The following is a 16,089-nucleotide window of genomic DNA, read 5'->3' as shown; positions in this document are numbered from 1 at the left end:
AGACCGTAGAATTGCTCTCCCACTCGGTCTGGTGGCCTTCCTTGACCAAAGATGTGCGTGAGTTTGTCCTGGCGTGTGAGATCTGTTCCCGGAATAAGTCACCTGGACAGCTCCTTCAGGTCTGTTACTGCTGCTCTCCATACCTGAGAGACCCTGAACTCACATCACCATGGATTTTATCATGGATCTTCCAGTATCTGCTCGATGCTCCATGATCTGGACTGTGGTTAACCGTTTTAGCAAAATTACGTATTTTGTACCTTTGCCAAAGCTACCCTCTGCCAAAGAACTCTGACCTGTTCCTCCAACATATCTTCCGCCTGCACGGGTTACCGATGGATATTGTATCGGATCGAGGAACACAATTTGTGGCACAGTTCTGGAGAGCCTTCTGTACTTCCTTGAGCATGGACCTCAGCCTTTCTTCAGGGTACCATCCGGAATCTAATGGGCAGACGAAGTGTGTTAACCAGTGCCTGAAACAATATTTACTCTGTTACGTTTCCAAATGTCACAATGACTGGGTGTCCCATCTGCAGCTTGCTGAGTTTGCCTTTAATAATTCATGCCATTCAGCATCTTCAGTGTCCCCGTTCTTCTGTGTCATGGGTCAACATCCTAGAGCAAACTCTTTTGACTCCAGTCTGATTGTTGCGCCCTCTGTCTCTTGGCTCCATCGCATTTGGAGCAAGGTTCATCAAAGCCGTCAGAAGGTCTCTCTCCACTCCAAAAGGTCTGCTGACAGACCTCGGAGGTCGTGTATGTTAAGAAGGGCAATTTGGTTTGGCTCTCCACAAAGAACATTAAGCTTCACCAGCCTACTCAGAAGTTGGGTCTGAGGTTCATTAGCCCATTCCGCATCATCGCTCAGGTGAATCCGGTAGCTTTCAAGCTTCAATTACCCAAGTCTCTCTGTATCAACAACACTTTCCAATGTTCCTTGTTTAAACCCGTCTTCAGTTCAGTCAAGTTTAAACCCAAGTTTCCATCCAGCCTTGCTTCAGTTGTGGTCCACGGTCAATACGAATTTGTGGTGGAAAAGATCTTGGGCTCTAAAATTTCCAGGGGTCGTTTGCATTTCTTGGTCCACTGGAAGGGCTATGGCCCGGATAAGCGCTCCTGGGGTCCTGAAAGTGCTTTGCATGCTCCCAGACTAAAAATACTTTTCTTCTGAGATTTTCTGGACAAACCGGGTTCTGGGGTTCTTCAAGCCTGCGTCAAGGGGGGGTACTGTTACAAGTCGAGGTCACGACTTGTCTCCCTTGGGTAGTTTACCTTCTCACGATGCTGTTGTTCTGGTTCCCTCAGTTGTTAGTTGGTCTGCATGCCTCAGGAGGTTACGTGTTATTCACAGCATGGCGTGATTGGTCTTTCCTCATATTTGTGCAAGCTGGCCTTTTGCCGCTTCACTGACTATAGCATTCCTGTAGGTTCTCTCGGCTCAGCTGCATGGTCAGCCTCTCCAACGGCTCCCTAGCTACACCAGCAGCTTCTGTGCTGCCACCGGCTCTCAGCCTCTCCAACGGCTCCCTAGCTGCACCATCAGCTTCCGTGCTGCCACCGGCTCTCAGCCTCCCCAATGGCTCCCTAGCCGCACCAGCAGCTTCCGTGCTGCCACCGGCTCTCAGCCTCTCCAAATGGCTCCCTAGCCACACCAGCAGCTTCCGTGCTGCCACCAGCTCATCAGCCTCTGCAATGGCTCCCTAGCCATACCAGCAGCCTCCGTGCTTCCACCGGCTCACCTGCCTTTCCAACGGCTCCTTAGCCGCACCAACAGCTTCCGTGCTGCCACCGTCTCTCAAAGCCGCAGTACACTAATTGGTACACAAACTAGTACACAGACTTGTTTACTGGCTCTCAAAGCCACATAGGTTCTCAAAACCGCATCTAAAGTACACTCACTTGTGTACCGGCTCACTAGCCACACCATCGGCTCTCAAAGCCGTATCATTTGGGTAAAAACCTCTGCCACCGGCTCCTGCTGCACCATCGGCACCCAAACCACACCATCGGCACCTAAGCCACACCATCAGCTCTCAAAGCCACATAACTGGTTTACCAGTTTCTACCTTTGGCTCTTGCTGCACCATTGGCACACAAGCCACATCAATGTGCATGATCATTTTGTGTTCGTTAGTCATAGTGTGGGAATAAGGGTCTGATTCAGACCCGGACGCTAAGCCACGAATGCGCGCTATGGCCAATAGTCGCCCATCTGCGCATGCGTCAATATGCGCATGCGCAAGTCACTCATTGCGCTCGGGAACTGTGCGATCATAGTGCACAGACTGGATGCTACTTTGAGTGACAGATAGTGCCGTTTGTAGTTGGTAACGGGGGAAGGTGCTTGTGAATGGGGGGTGGCGTGTCTGGTTGTCAAAACGGAGTTCTATGGGTGTGCATAATTAGCATGGAAGCGTCATTGTACACGTCACTTGGTTGTATTTCAGAATGCAGTGATCGCAGTGCTTGCGGTGGGGTAGGGTCTACCTCAAGCGCTGCGTGCAGCTCCGATGGTTCTGATTAATCATACACTTCCTGGAGATGACGTGTGCTAAGATAGAAAAGTGGGCGTCTTTATACCGGCGTGCGCTCACTCTGCCTTACACCAGACAGTGCGATCGCGGAATTTGCATACCCGGCCCCTTTTGGATGCGAATGTTGACGGCTTAGTGTCCAATTCTGAATCACCCCCTAAGTCTTTTATTTTACAGGATTTTTTTCCCATTTCAGCCAGATATTTTTTAATATTTAATAAATATTTAAAGATTTCAACAGTTTTTCATTCAACTAAAGTTTATTTTAATAATGTGTATTCAGTATGTTGTTAGTGTTTTTTCTCTCTTCACTTTTCTGATATAATGGGCAGGTTTTGTAGTAACTCATGCCCATTCTACTGGGAAGAGCCTCAGTTGAATTCCAAGGTATCCTTTGGAAGGTGATCATGCTTTTTTTGGGCCACCCCAAACATATAGCAGCCCTGCGCTAACCAGCCTGGTGATGATTTTTACTATGGCAGGGGGGTGCCATGCTTGTGGTCTTCCTTTTATAGTGAAAACAAGCCAATGTTGTCTAGCACTGGGGCAGTTTGAAGGTGAAAATTAGGTAATGCAATGTGACACTTATGATGGGTACAGTTTTGTCTTATTATAAGATAAAGGCCCAGATTTTTCAACGGGTGATATTCTTAAATGGTGCTCTAACCCAGTGGTTCACAAACTTTTTCGAATCATGACACCATAGAGTATCAGCATTTTTTTCCATGGCACCCCTGGGCCAAAAGTTTCTTATTGATATATTCAGCAATAATTAAATGAAGTAGACTCTGCTCATATGTCACCCTTAGATTCAGTTATGTTGTGGAAGACAGGGCTGTGCTTCTTTTGTCCACATATTTTTTGATTGGCAGCCATCAGCACTGGTTTTGCCTATCACACTTATTAAAAATAATTTGATTTGGGGCGTGGCCTGGACGAGCTAGGAGAAGGAGGCTGACATTACAGCTCCTGGGCCCAAATATCCGTCAATAGCATCCTGTACCCTCTGACCGGACTCCTAGTTTGGTACATAGCTGGATACTTACCTCTTCATGCTCCTGGAACCCGTTGGGCAGCCTGTTCTTTCTGGTGGCTGTGCTGTGGATGCAGCTTGTCTCCTGCTGCAGCGTCTCATCACCGCGGGCGCCATCTTGGATTCCCCTTCGGCTGCTGCTACAGCTCCTGGTTCGGGCGCTGAGTTCCCTGTCATCCTGGTCGGTGTCCTGGACAGGTGGGAAGGTGGAAGACCCTGCTTTAGTCGCTCTGCGGTTGTCTGTGGGCTCCTGTTGATCCGTGAACCACGGGCCCGGCCGCCATCTTGTGGTTGGCTTCAGAGTGTGCATCTGCTCCTGCTCCCCTCTGACAAGAGCGAATCTACGCTGATCAGTGGTTTGAGTTGTTGGGGAGGCGGATGACCATCCTATAACTCCATAAAGTTTGCTGAGATCCTTTCTGAACTCGCGGTGTCCAGACCTGGGCGCTATCTGGAAGTGCTCCTCTCCATCATTAAAGGCCTGCGGGCTGAGGGTGAACCTTCTGCTGCTATCCTGTATATCCTGGAGTGCAGGTGCAGATGCATTTTTTATTGATGTGCTAGATTATTTCTCTCTGCAGTTTTATGACTCATACCTCACGATACAGTCTGCCTCCCTGCACTTACTGCCTGATATCGCAGCTTATTTACAACAAAGCTTATTGTAGCGTTCCCGCTAGGCTGTTTTAGCGGGGAGCGGCGCCCTGCCCTCCTTCTGGAGGGCAAAAAGCACCCTGCCCTCCAGGAGGAGCGCAAAAAGCGCCCTGCCCTCACAGCCTGCGGGTGCCGTTCTCACCCGTGGGACGCAGTGTCCCGCAGGTGCAGAAACATGCGGTGTCCCGGTCACCGCCGGAGAATAGACGCCGGGCGCATGCGCCCGGCATCTATTCTCCCTTTCTGCAGCGCTTGGGGGCTGCCCGGCATGTCCGCAAGCGCCGGGCACGCCCCCAAGTATGACGAAAAGGGGACGCGTCTTATAGACACGCCCCCTTTTCATGACCACACCCCCTTTTCGGGGGCGCGCGCATAAGGTTGCCCTCTCTAGCTCCGGCGCCCTGCCTGCCGCCGGAGCTAGAGTGAACACTATTATTGTTATTATGTTCAGCTGCTGAGGCGGTTATGCCCTCACACCCTATCATGGAACTTCTCCTTACAGCTATTGCCAGCTCAGAGGAGAGGCTTGTAACACGGGTGATGAATCTACATTCTGAGTTACTTCTTCCAAATTATGATTTCCCGTACATTGATTATCAGATAGCCGAAAAGGTGACCTGTGATCATGACATGGGGAAAAGCAATGCCTCTGTTAATGGCTGCCTGAACACCATCAAGCTGTGGAGCGGGATATCTCAAATACCATTTGCCGACAGTGTTCGGTACTTCGCTGTTTCTCCAATTTCTCCTTCGATCTCTGAATATGGCGACCCCACTTTGTCAGCAGTCAACCAGCTCCTGGAGTTATCCTCCTCAGTGGTTGCATTTTCTTCCAAGATTGACCTTTTCCCGATCCCTGGATATTCTGAATCGTATGCGGCTTTTCAGGCTCAATATAAGGTTATATTCTCCATAGAGACCGTTGATTTTGCAGCTTATGGTCCCTCCGAACCTGAGACGCCTCTCCAAAAAGCCCATCTTTTTGCCATATACGCTATGCTGAAGATTCTGATTCAACAATTCAGCATTATATGTACTTTCTTGCATATGTTTGGGTGGACTGGTCCAAAACTCCTTTTGCTTTTACTTTTTTGCCAGAACCTGAGGCTTGGCCGGATTAGTACTCCTTAGTCTAATGTATTTGTCATATTTTTGATGCCGTATCTATTTGATTTTCCATTTACCGCACCGATATACAAGTATGTATCCTGATTCTTTAAGTGTTTATATTTTTCATGCCACAAAAGTACCATATTTCGTTTCAATAAGTTGAGGAATTTCATTACTTTTCATATATCTGGGAGCCGGGTTATGACTATTGTATAGTTACTTAAGTCTAATGCTCCTGTTAATTATTACTTATCCTGTACAATTTATATATGTTTTATAAATATATATATCTAGATATTACTTTGTTTGTATTTAGGCCGGGAGGTGATAGGGGATTTATTCCCGATATATATGTGATCTTCATATTTTTGTTTCTGTCTTTATGTCGAGGGGGGAAGGATTTTTTTTGATTTAATCTATTTTGGAGGCCTTCTGGGCTGGGGTCGGTCTCCACTAGCTTAGGGCCATCCAGTTTTATGCCCCTGTTTTATTATTTTCAGTAGGGAGGGGGGCGGGGTTTTTTAGATATTTAGATAGATTAGATTAGTTAGTAACGGGTTAAGGGGATCCAGGTATACCTAGATTGGGGTAAGGTCATACAGGGTGGGGGGTTTAAGGGTGGTTTGATTTGGGATTTTTTGGGGGGATAGGTACTTTATATATTTTTATAATTTATATATGTTGGCAGGTATGGAATGGTTTTTGTATTTTTTTCTGATATGTGATATTTCATGTAGATTATATAATGTCTGGACAAAATGTCTGTTCATATAATTTATCCTATATAACTTTTAGACCACGTGGGGTCAGATGGCGCCTATGGGTCCGTGCAGTAACATCCGCAAAATTTGAGCTGGCTATGGTCTATGTTTCTGTTATTTACCATGATTTATCCTACTTATGTGTATCACTCTATCAGAGCATTATTATGTGTTGTATATTTTATGCCTGCTGATATTAGCTTATTGTATTTTTTGTTATTTTATTTGGGTGTGTTTCGAAAACTCAATAAAAAGTATAAGATTAAAAAAATAATAATTTTTATTTGGTACTGGACCACTAGCCCGAGACACCGCTGCAAGTGCCCTGAGGCACCCCAGGATGCCACGGCACCCAGTTTGGGAACCACTGCTTCAACCAATCAGCTCCTGTCATATTTTTTTTAAAAAAATGACAGTTAGGAGTTGATTGGTTGGCGCACCATTTAAGATTAGTAATGAGTGATAACACGAATATCACTCGTTGATAAATCTGAGCCTTGATACGGCTATTAGCTGGTATTTCAGTCTTTTTACAGAGCTGGATTGGCTACAAGGAATGCCTAATATATGCACTGTACACCCTTTCTTTCAGTACAATAACTGTGCTCTGTAGAATTCTATTGTATTTCTGCAGAAATACCTTCACACTGACTAATTCCTCTCTGCAAACTTCTACTCATCCGCAAATATGGAATATATTTACTAAACTAAACTGCCATTTTCTGCACCCTCCACTTTTATAGAACTGTCTAAACTCTTGAATAGACCAAGTATAAGAAGAGTGATTACAGTGTACCTTTAACTTGGTTTGTGAGTGACAATAACAGACATAGAGATCTATTTACTATGCTGTGTTAGGAGATAAAGTGAACGGTGAAAAAGTAACAGGAAATCAGCTCCTAACTGCCATTTTTCAAACACACAAGCCTGTGACATGGCAGTTAGGAGCTGATTGTCTGGTACCTTATCACCGTTCACTTTATCTTCTAACACAGCTTAGTAAATAGACCCCATAGGGGCAGATGTATGAAGCTCTGAGAAGTGATAAAGTGGAGAGTGATAAACGACCAACCAATCAGCTCCCAACTGTCCTGTTACAGGCTGCGTTTGAAAATTGACAATTGGGAGCTGATTGGTTGGTCGTTTATCACTTTCTACTTTATCACTTCCCAGAGCTTCATACATCTGCCCCATAGATTATGAGTTATGCAAAAACCTTAGAAACAGTTTCATTCACCCACACAAGAATGAAGGAAACTAAAGGAATGTTTGGATTTCATTCCAAAAAGACAGAGCATAAACCCAATTCCAATAGGGTAACCACACTTATTATTTGATGCAGTACCTTCAACTCAGGCGGCATATATAAGAAGATAATTAAATACTCACATTAACCTGGATAAAGATAGACTAAATTTTTAAACCACAAATATTTACTTTTTTTTTTTAAATTATCTTGGTATCTACAGTCAAAGAGTATCAGTGACAGCCAGAAGTGGGACAAATGGGGTGACTATAGCAATCCTCTTTAGGGCTAGAGCATAGTCAAGAATATGTTTATTATACAACATATAATTTACATGCTGGAACAAATCTATAATTTGAGTCAAAATGTTGGCACATTCAGGCAATATTTATCTTATCTTTCTATACTCATAGAGCACAAGGAGTTCTTACCAACTGTCCTGGAACTGCTCCCGCCAGAGGCTTTGTGCCCGGGCACAGAGAGGCAGCTGGCCCTGATCAGCCAAAACTTGCGCATGGTAAGAGAAATGTTGGAGAGCAGGAACCAACTGCGGGTACAGGAAGAAGAGTGGGTGCATGTTGGCTATGTGTTGGACTCTCTGCTGTATCGCTTGTACCTGATCTTCATTGGTTCATATGCCATCATCATCATCAGTGTGTGGTGTATCTGGTATAACGTATAGACACAGTGGTTTGATCACTCTAATCAGTATCATTTACTGTATGTGACTGGCTCCATTGTTGATGATGCTAAAACATTCTTTTCCATTCTACAAGAAATATGTTTGTAAAGTACAGATGATGGCACCAAATGCACTTTTATGCAAAATGCAGATTTTCAGTAGGTTCTGAGAAATATATACATACAAATGAAAGACAATGGTGTTTGCCAAAAATTGACACCATGCTTCAAAATGTTGTACTAATAGTATTAGTATGAGCCTACACCACTGCACTGAGACTGTTATAAGCACAGGGACAGCATTCACTTTCATCATAATAATAATAATAATAATAATAATTTTATTTATATAGCGCTTTTCTCCTAAAGGACTCAAAGTGCTTTACATTTACAGTACAAAATACAAAACAAGCTTAAACAAGGGACATTAGTGAAATGCTTGGGTGAATAGGTGAGTCTTGAGTCTATTTTTGAAGGATTCTAGAGTGGAGGCCTCTCGAACTGTGCGGGGAAGTGAGTTCCATAAGGTTGGAGCCACAAAACTGAAAGCTCGACCCCCAGACGAATTCCGTGAGATTCTAGGTACTGTTAATAGTCCTTCGTCAACGGATCGCAGTAATCGAGTGGGACAGTAGGGAATCAGAAGCTGCTTCAGGTACCCTGGGCCATGGTCATGAAGGGCTTTGTAAGTTATTAATCCAATCTTGAAAGCAATTCGCCATCTGACAGGCAGCCAGTGAAGGGAGTAGAGAATGGGTGTTATGTGGCTGGAACGGGGCTGGTTGGTTAATAGCCTGGCAGCTGCATTTTGTACCATCTGCAAGCGGTGTAATTCTTTTGCTGGGAGACCGAGGTAGAGGGCGTTGCAGTAGTCTAGGCGTGATGATATAATGATCATATGATATATTTTGACAATGGGCCTAAATCAGAGTTGTTAGCTATGCTGATGTTTTCTCAGTTGAGCGATTATCGGCCGTCTGTCCATGCGTCCAGGAGCTGGCTAATAATTTTCAGCCTGGGGGACACCACAAGCAAATGGCCCACCCGGCTTTCATTAAAAAACAAAACTGTGACGGAAAAATGGGTAATGTGTATGTATATTATTCAAACCCTCCCGATCTATATACACTTTATTGAGACCTCCTCCCCATCTGTATACCCATTATTATATCTCCTCCCCATCTCTATACACTTTATTGTGCCCTCCTTCCCATCTGTATACCCTTTGCTGTACACTACTCTCCACCTGTATACCCATTATAGAGCACCCCTCCCCACCTGTATATCCATTGCTGTGCACCCATCCCCACCTTTAAATTGAAAATACCAAACGCCCAGCGCTCAACCTGAGTGTGTTAATGTGACAACCTATGTGTGTGTCCTGTGTACATGGCCAATGGCAGCAAATGAAGGAGGAACTGCACTTAGTAAAATTTATATGCAATTTATTTAGTTGTCTAGGATTCTATACATAGCAGTACTATACACAGCAGTACTAATTAATCTGGTAATTAACATTCTTATTCAAAATCAGATTTGTAGTTAACATATGGTATGTATCAAATAACATTAAAATGCGAATACTTCTTGAATCAGCCAGCTAACCTGATGCATAGTATATAACACCCCAAACACAGTACAGACTGGGACACATTGGGCTACACAGGGAAGGGGGTGTGTGTTGGGTACTTGTGTAGACTCAGACAAAAAGTGTATGGTGATGAAGGGGGAAAGGCAATAATGGAAAGTGGGATGATTGTCCAAAAATGTTTCTGTAATGGAACTTGCAGCTGATGTTAAACTTCTGCAGAGTATTAATCCAGCTGAACATGAAGGTCCGCCATTGCCAGGGAGGGTTCAGGAGGTACCCTCCGCCCACTAATTATGTGCGGTGTAGCCCTACAGCGGCTTACGCCATCTTCAGATGGCCTTAGCTGCGAGGGCCAATATCCGGAATGCATAGCATTCTGGATTTTGGTAAATTTGGCAGCATCACATCCCCATAGAAATCTATGGGGGCAGCAGCTGCCTGCAGGAATGGAGGGACCACAGATACCTGCTGCGGTCCCTCCTTCATACATCTGGGGGAAACTTAGTATTTGCAGTTAACCCCCAAAGATGGGTGTTTTCTAGGATTATACTTTAAATATACAATGATAAATGGGTCCCTCAGAGTGCCGCCATTATTTTCAAAAAGGTGGCCAGCGTGCACCCTATGAAGTAAGTCAAGTGCCGTGCGCTGGTTTGGTGGGTATATAAGATGTGCGATAGGCCATCTGCACACATATCACTTGTTGCGGTCATGGGTAAAAGGGGCGATTTATCCGAGTTGCAAAAAGGGATGACTATTGACATTCAGGCCAAGGGTGGCAGTATGTCTAAAACAGCGCAGTTTGTGAACTGTTTGCACGCTGTCGTGGTGTAGAGGGCTCGTGACTGGACAAATGGCACCATTGCGAATAACCGACGTGGAAACTGTGGAGCACCACGTGCCATTGATGTGAGAGGTGAATGTCGGTTACGAAGGTGTGTGAGAGCCGTCCGACTTGCTACAGTGGAGCAGCTCACAGTCATAATGAACCTGGGGGCCACCAGACGCGTGTCTAAAACGACAATTCAGTGAACCTTGCTGCATATCTCCGAAGTAAATGGATGGTCACTGCACCTATGCTAACGAAGGTGCATCAGCAGAAAAGGCTTCAATTTTCACGCCTGTATCGGAATTGGGCCTACACTGATTGGCAAAGGGTTGTCTTCTTCGATGAATCACGTGTTCTGCTTCATCAAACAGATGGATGTTGGCGTGTACGTGTCGGGCAAGAAACATTGGAGAACAAACACCTTGCAACCATTGCTGGAAGAACACAAGCTGGTGGTGGTAGCGTTATGGTCTGGGGAATGTTTTCATGGCATTCTCTGGTCCCATTCATCCAAGTAGAAGGCACCCCCAACCGATTTGGTTATAAATCCATCCTTGCAAAGCACGTACACCCATAGATGCTGATTGTCTTCCTTGAGGCGGATGGGATTTTCCAGCAAGACATGGTTAGAAATGTCCAACAGAGTTTGGATGAGCACGACCAAAAATTCCAAATACTTCCCTGGCCCCCTAATTCCCCGGACTTGAACCCAATAGAGCAACTGTGACATCACCTCGATCATTGTGTTTGCTCTATGGATACTCCACCATGCACCCTCCAGCAGCTGTTGGATGCACTGCAGTCAGCATGGCTCCAGATACCTGTGCCAACCTACCAGCACCTTACTGAGTCACTCCCAGCCCGTCTAGCTGCTGTCTGTGCTGCACACGGCGGTTACTCTGCCTGCGCCCATCCAGTCGCCGTGAGCCGCAGGCTGCAAACTGACAACTCATTGGTCCGCAGCTGGCCCAGCAAACCAGCACTGCTCTGCGGCGCCAGCCGTGAAGACTGTCTAAGATAGCGGCTGTTATTGGGCTGGCTGTGTTGCGGATCCGATTCTGCGGCGGTTGGCCCTCTTGGAGAGGGGGCCGGGGGGTACTGGCCCTTAATCCGGCCCTGCTGGCGGCCCCATAACACAGAAATTGTACCGCCCAGGGGGCAGGTGGCAATCCTGCCCCCCGGCCCAGCCCGCCCCTGCATTCGTCTGAGATGCACTGCACACGCTTCAAGGTATATTACCGTAGTCGCTCGCAGCGAGTATTTACTCACAGTATGATTGACAGTCGGTGAGCGTTTGGGGGAGTTTTGTCTAAAAATGCAGGCTTGTCCAACTGACCTTTTGGGAGAGTGTAACATTCTGCGTCTGCGATCCTGTACACTATGAATATGGCTCCAGTGTCTCAATTCCCATGACCATTCTGCTGGATCATAGACTCACTCAGGATTGCGATAATCAAATGATCTGTGACCGATAATGCCTCTTTGTACGTAGATGCTTGGCTTTGCAAAGCCGACAGTGGGTGGCTCAATACGTCTTCCAGCATCTATGACATTTGTATATTTTCACATAGCACCTGCGTACACATTCACAGCAGCGGCTGCATTAGCGTACATCTCTGAACCAGGCCCAATGAGCCCATTATTACATTATAATCCTTTCCTAAGAGTAAGCATGTAGATGTATATTTAGCTTGTTAGCAAGTTAACAGAGTAGCAGAATAAGATATATCATATGCACATGTCTGCCCAGACACAATTATACTATACTATATGCATCTTAAAGCGGACCTGTAGCCTACACATAGTGGAGGTATCCATATTATGGGCTGGGCTGAATAATTTTCCAGTCTATCAAGTTACTAGGAACCAGCAATATCAATGCACTGTATGACTACCGTTTATGGGACCTGAGTTTTATTTGTTCCTATAGAATTAATAGGCTCTATTCTCATTAAATAAGTTCAGCCAAAATATTTACCTCCACTTTGCATAAGTCCACTTTAAGGCAAAATGTGGGCAGTTACAGCTTTATATGTAAATGTCCAAATACGTGCTGCATTATTTTATTTCTAGAATAAATTTGCTTGTCATAAAAGCCAAAATCCATGTATAATTTATATCTACAATACCCTTGGCTTATAATTATAGCTTTTTATAGAAGTCATTAATTTGCTCTAATCCTGTGTATAGAAGGTGCAATAACATACCTCACAAATTCCTGAAAAATAGAAATCAGGACATGTGGGGTGACGTGAGTGTTTGCACCCCCAGTGGGCATCATTTCTGTAGTTCAAGGATACCCTAAACTCTCTTTAAACACCTGTCTATGTGCAGTACCGGATTTACTGATAACATGCCTCCCATCTTCAAGTGAGTCGGGACGACTACAGAACGGCAGGACAGTCCCCTCAAATCAGAAGTGTCCCACTGAAATCGGGATCGTTGGGGGAATATGCATCAGCAATCATTATCAAATTGCACCTGGTTTATGTAAATGAAACATCTACATCCCATAGGTAAAGTATTTGAAGATCCATGTATCGCACAATAAGAAATAAGAATATGGGGTATACTTTCAAGTACAACATAAGTGCAAGATAAGTGCATCTCTAAACACAGGCAAAGTTGGGCATAAGCGCAGTGCATAAAATTTGTACCAAGATGCATTTTTTTTAAGTAAGATTTATTGAAAGGATGAGAGAAAACAGTCAAATGACTAACGCAGAGGTTCATAAATGATAGTATACTAATAATAAGCAACTATGCAATGTGAGGAAAAAAACATAGAAAGGTCCAACTAAGGTGTACGTGTATACTATAAGGTAGTCTCATCCCATTTTATAATGTTTAGTAGAGTGAAAAGAGAAAGTAGGAATGGGTGGATGCCCAGAGAGAAAAATGAAAGGAACCCAGATGCAATTTTCTGCATTGCTCAAATCATTAACATGCAACTCTAAATCTGAGCCTTTGTATATTGCATTTATTTAGCTTTTTATTACCTACAAGAGTTTGGCATGCCATTGCTGTTTGCATTTCCAAGTGTAGCTACCACAAAATGCAGAAAAAAAGCATGTTTTGGTAAATTAAGCAGGCTTACAGATGTAAATAATAGAGAAAAAAAAATATTAAAACTGCATAAGGAAAACTCATAATATCAACACAGATATACATGCAAACTAAATAGGCTTTGTATGTCCTAAATAATTGGCATGAACTAGACAAGGGGTGAATTTATACCTACACAGCGTGCAACATGAAAAATTAGATTTTTATTGGAAAAACCTCATTGGGGTGGGCCGTGCCAACATTTTTCCACAGTTGCACCTCCTGTACGATTATCGAGACCTACGAAAGTGGGAGGTATGCTTAAAGTACACTGTGAATGTAAACACATTCAAACCTACATTACTAAAAAATGTAGGTGTGCAGAGACTGTAACCCATTCAAGATATATATGTATTTATATATATAAACTGGAGTAAGGAAAACATTGTCCGCATTAATAAATCTGAACTGACATTTCAGTATATAGCCAGCCAGGAAATTTTTTTGACAGTACATTGAGACATTGGTTTGCTTCCATGTCATTAATTTCCTGAGTACCACAATCCAAGTGTATGGCAATCAAATAAAATATGTACAGTATACACCTACTTTGTTTTCTTGTGTAGTGTAACCACATGTGCGTTTTACAAAGGTGTAACAGTCCTGAAGCCAGTCAATCCAGCTGTACCTGCAAGTAATTTTTTATAATAAAAATAAAGACTTGAGAAGTATATTTTTTGTAATTTTATTTTATTACATTGCTTGTCTAAAGAACCTTGAGTGTTGCCTTTTATGATGAAATACATGCAATACAATAATTATTATTTTCTGTATAAGTTTATTAGATAGGTTAGTCTGTCTTTATAATTGGTACTTACCTGAGAGTATATTATGAGAACTATAAAATTACTGTGATCGATCCATATGGACTAATTGGGCATAACAGGTGTCCTAATGAAGTAATTCAGAAACCGGCTAGGGTGTGCTGTTGATGACCCTGACTACCACCTGCCATTTATTTCACCTCTGGTTACAGCACCAACTAAAGGTGCCCATACATCTGTGACGGATCGTCGCGATGCGATCAGAAATGCTGATCCGCTGGTCGGAAATGCGGACCGGCCACCATCGATGTTCAGCGATCCGTCGCAGGATCGCTGATATTTTACATGTTAATTTCGCTGATCACGATCATTTTTTTTTTTTAAAAAACTAAATTTTTTATTTTATTGAAATACAACAAACATAAATCAAAAACAGTGTAGAACACTAAATAAGTGAAAAATATCCAAAATACATATCCAAATTGAAATACATATAAATAGGAAATAATTTCAAACTTATAAACATTTTTTAAATAAAATCAGATACTAATTCGCATAAAAATAGTCACATATATCCAACAAAATTAGAAATATAATAAGAAAGAAACAATAAAACAAACAAAAGAGAAAAAAAATAAATTAAAAAATAGGGGGGAGGGGGAGAAAATAGAGAGGTCAGCAGAGTCCTGGACTATTGAGAGACTGAGATTGGAACCAAGGAGACCAAATCGCTTGAAATTTAGCCACCACCACATTAATTTGTAAACTGGTAATATACTCCATAGAGGCAATAAAATTAATCTTTGCTACAAGGTCAGGTAATGGAGGTGGGTTTTGGTCTTTGGTCTAGAGATTTGGCTGCATTACAAATGTGTACGAACAGTTTGTCATGGGATTTGGAGATACCAGGTATAGGAGCAATAGGGTCGCTACAGGATCTAAAGTTGTAAAACACAATATATAGTCACCAGAGCGCACAGAGATATAGGACATAGAAATGGAAATAACCATCCAATCTGGTAAGTGGTACCCCTATAATAATAGTGTACACAGTAGAAAAAAAAGTCCTTGCAGTCTGTCACCGTAGTCCTAATAGGAGGGTTTGTTTCTATATATATATCCAAGGTGTATGTTTCATAAAGATCTTCTCACTCCCATATCACGCTCGTGCATATGAAAAAGAGGGAGAAAAGACCATCGTAGTGTATTACCATTTATTAAGATAAAACATACAACTTCAGGATAAAAACATATCCACCAGAGTATAGTAAAAGTCAAGGCGTACCGGAAAATGGGGGTGTAGACAGAATACACCAAAATCGCTATAGGAGTCCCTCCTGGGAACAGGAATACAGGGAGTACAAATGACCTGCAGTGTCTCTGAAGAAACTCCACTTCCTGGATCAAGCCTTGGACTGGAACATCAACGCATTTCAACTATTGATTTAGTATTTTTCAAGGTGTAAAAATGGTGGAGTTAAGTCCATATATATATACCCTCGATAGGTATCTCATTGGCTAGTCCCACATTGGTTTAAACATAAACAAATATACACTGAAGAATGATAAAATCCACATGGTAAATGCTGTTACATAAATAACTTGATCATGTGTGCATAGAGAGCAAAAAAACATTAAGGAGCCTTAGAAAACAGTAAAACACGCTGAATTGGAACACGCAACTGTCACTTCCTGTCTGCGTCAGAGCGAGTGTGACACGCTAAAACTGCATTATATCCGGTCCGGAGTGACAGGCAAACGTCACTTCCGGCACCGGA

At 43.4% G+C, this 16,089-nt stretch overlaps 1 protein-coding gene across 1 annotated transcript in view; it reads left to right on the top strand.

Moving 5' to 3' along the window:
- LOC148516706 (5-hydroxytryptamine receptor 3A-like) overlaps nucleotides 1–8,023 on the top strand; it is a 62,664-nt gene extending 54,641 nt beyond the window's left edge. Inside the window, exon 9 of the mRNA XM_088479740.1 lies at nucleotides 7,755–8,023. Coding sequence (XP_088335866.1) covers nucleotides 7,755–8,023 — 269 coding nt within the window. The remainder of the gene's footprint in view (nucleotides 1–7,754) is intronic.
- The last annotated feature ends 8,066 nt before the right edge of the window (nucleotides 8,024–16,089 follow it).

The sequence above is a fragment of the Taudactylus pleione genome, unplaced genomic scaffold (assembly GCF_031769625.1).
Source record: "Taudactylus pleione unplaced genomic scaffold, aTauple2 ptg000244l, whole genome shotgun sequence".
In the NCBI taxonomy this organism is placed as follows: Eukaryota; Metazoa; Chordata; class Amphibia; order Anura; family Myobatrachidae; genus Taudactylus; species Taudactylus pleione.
Note: the sequence above shows the minus strand (reverse complement) of the source record. Positions and strands in the feature narration are given on the sequence as shown.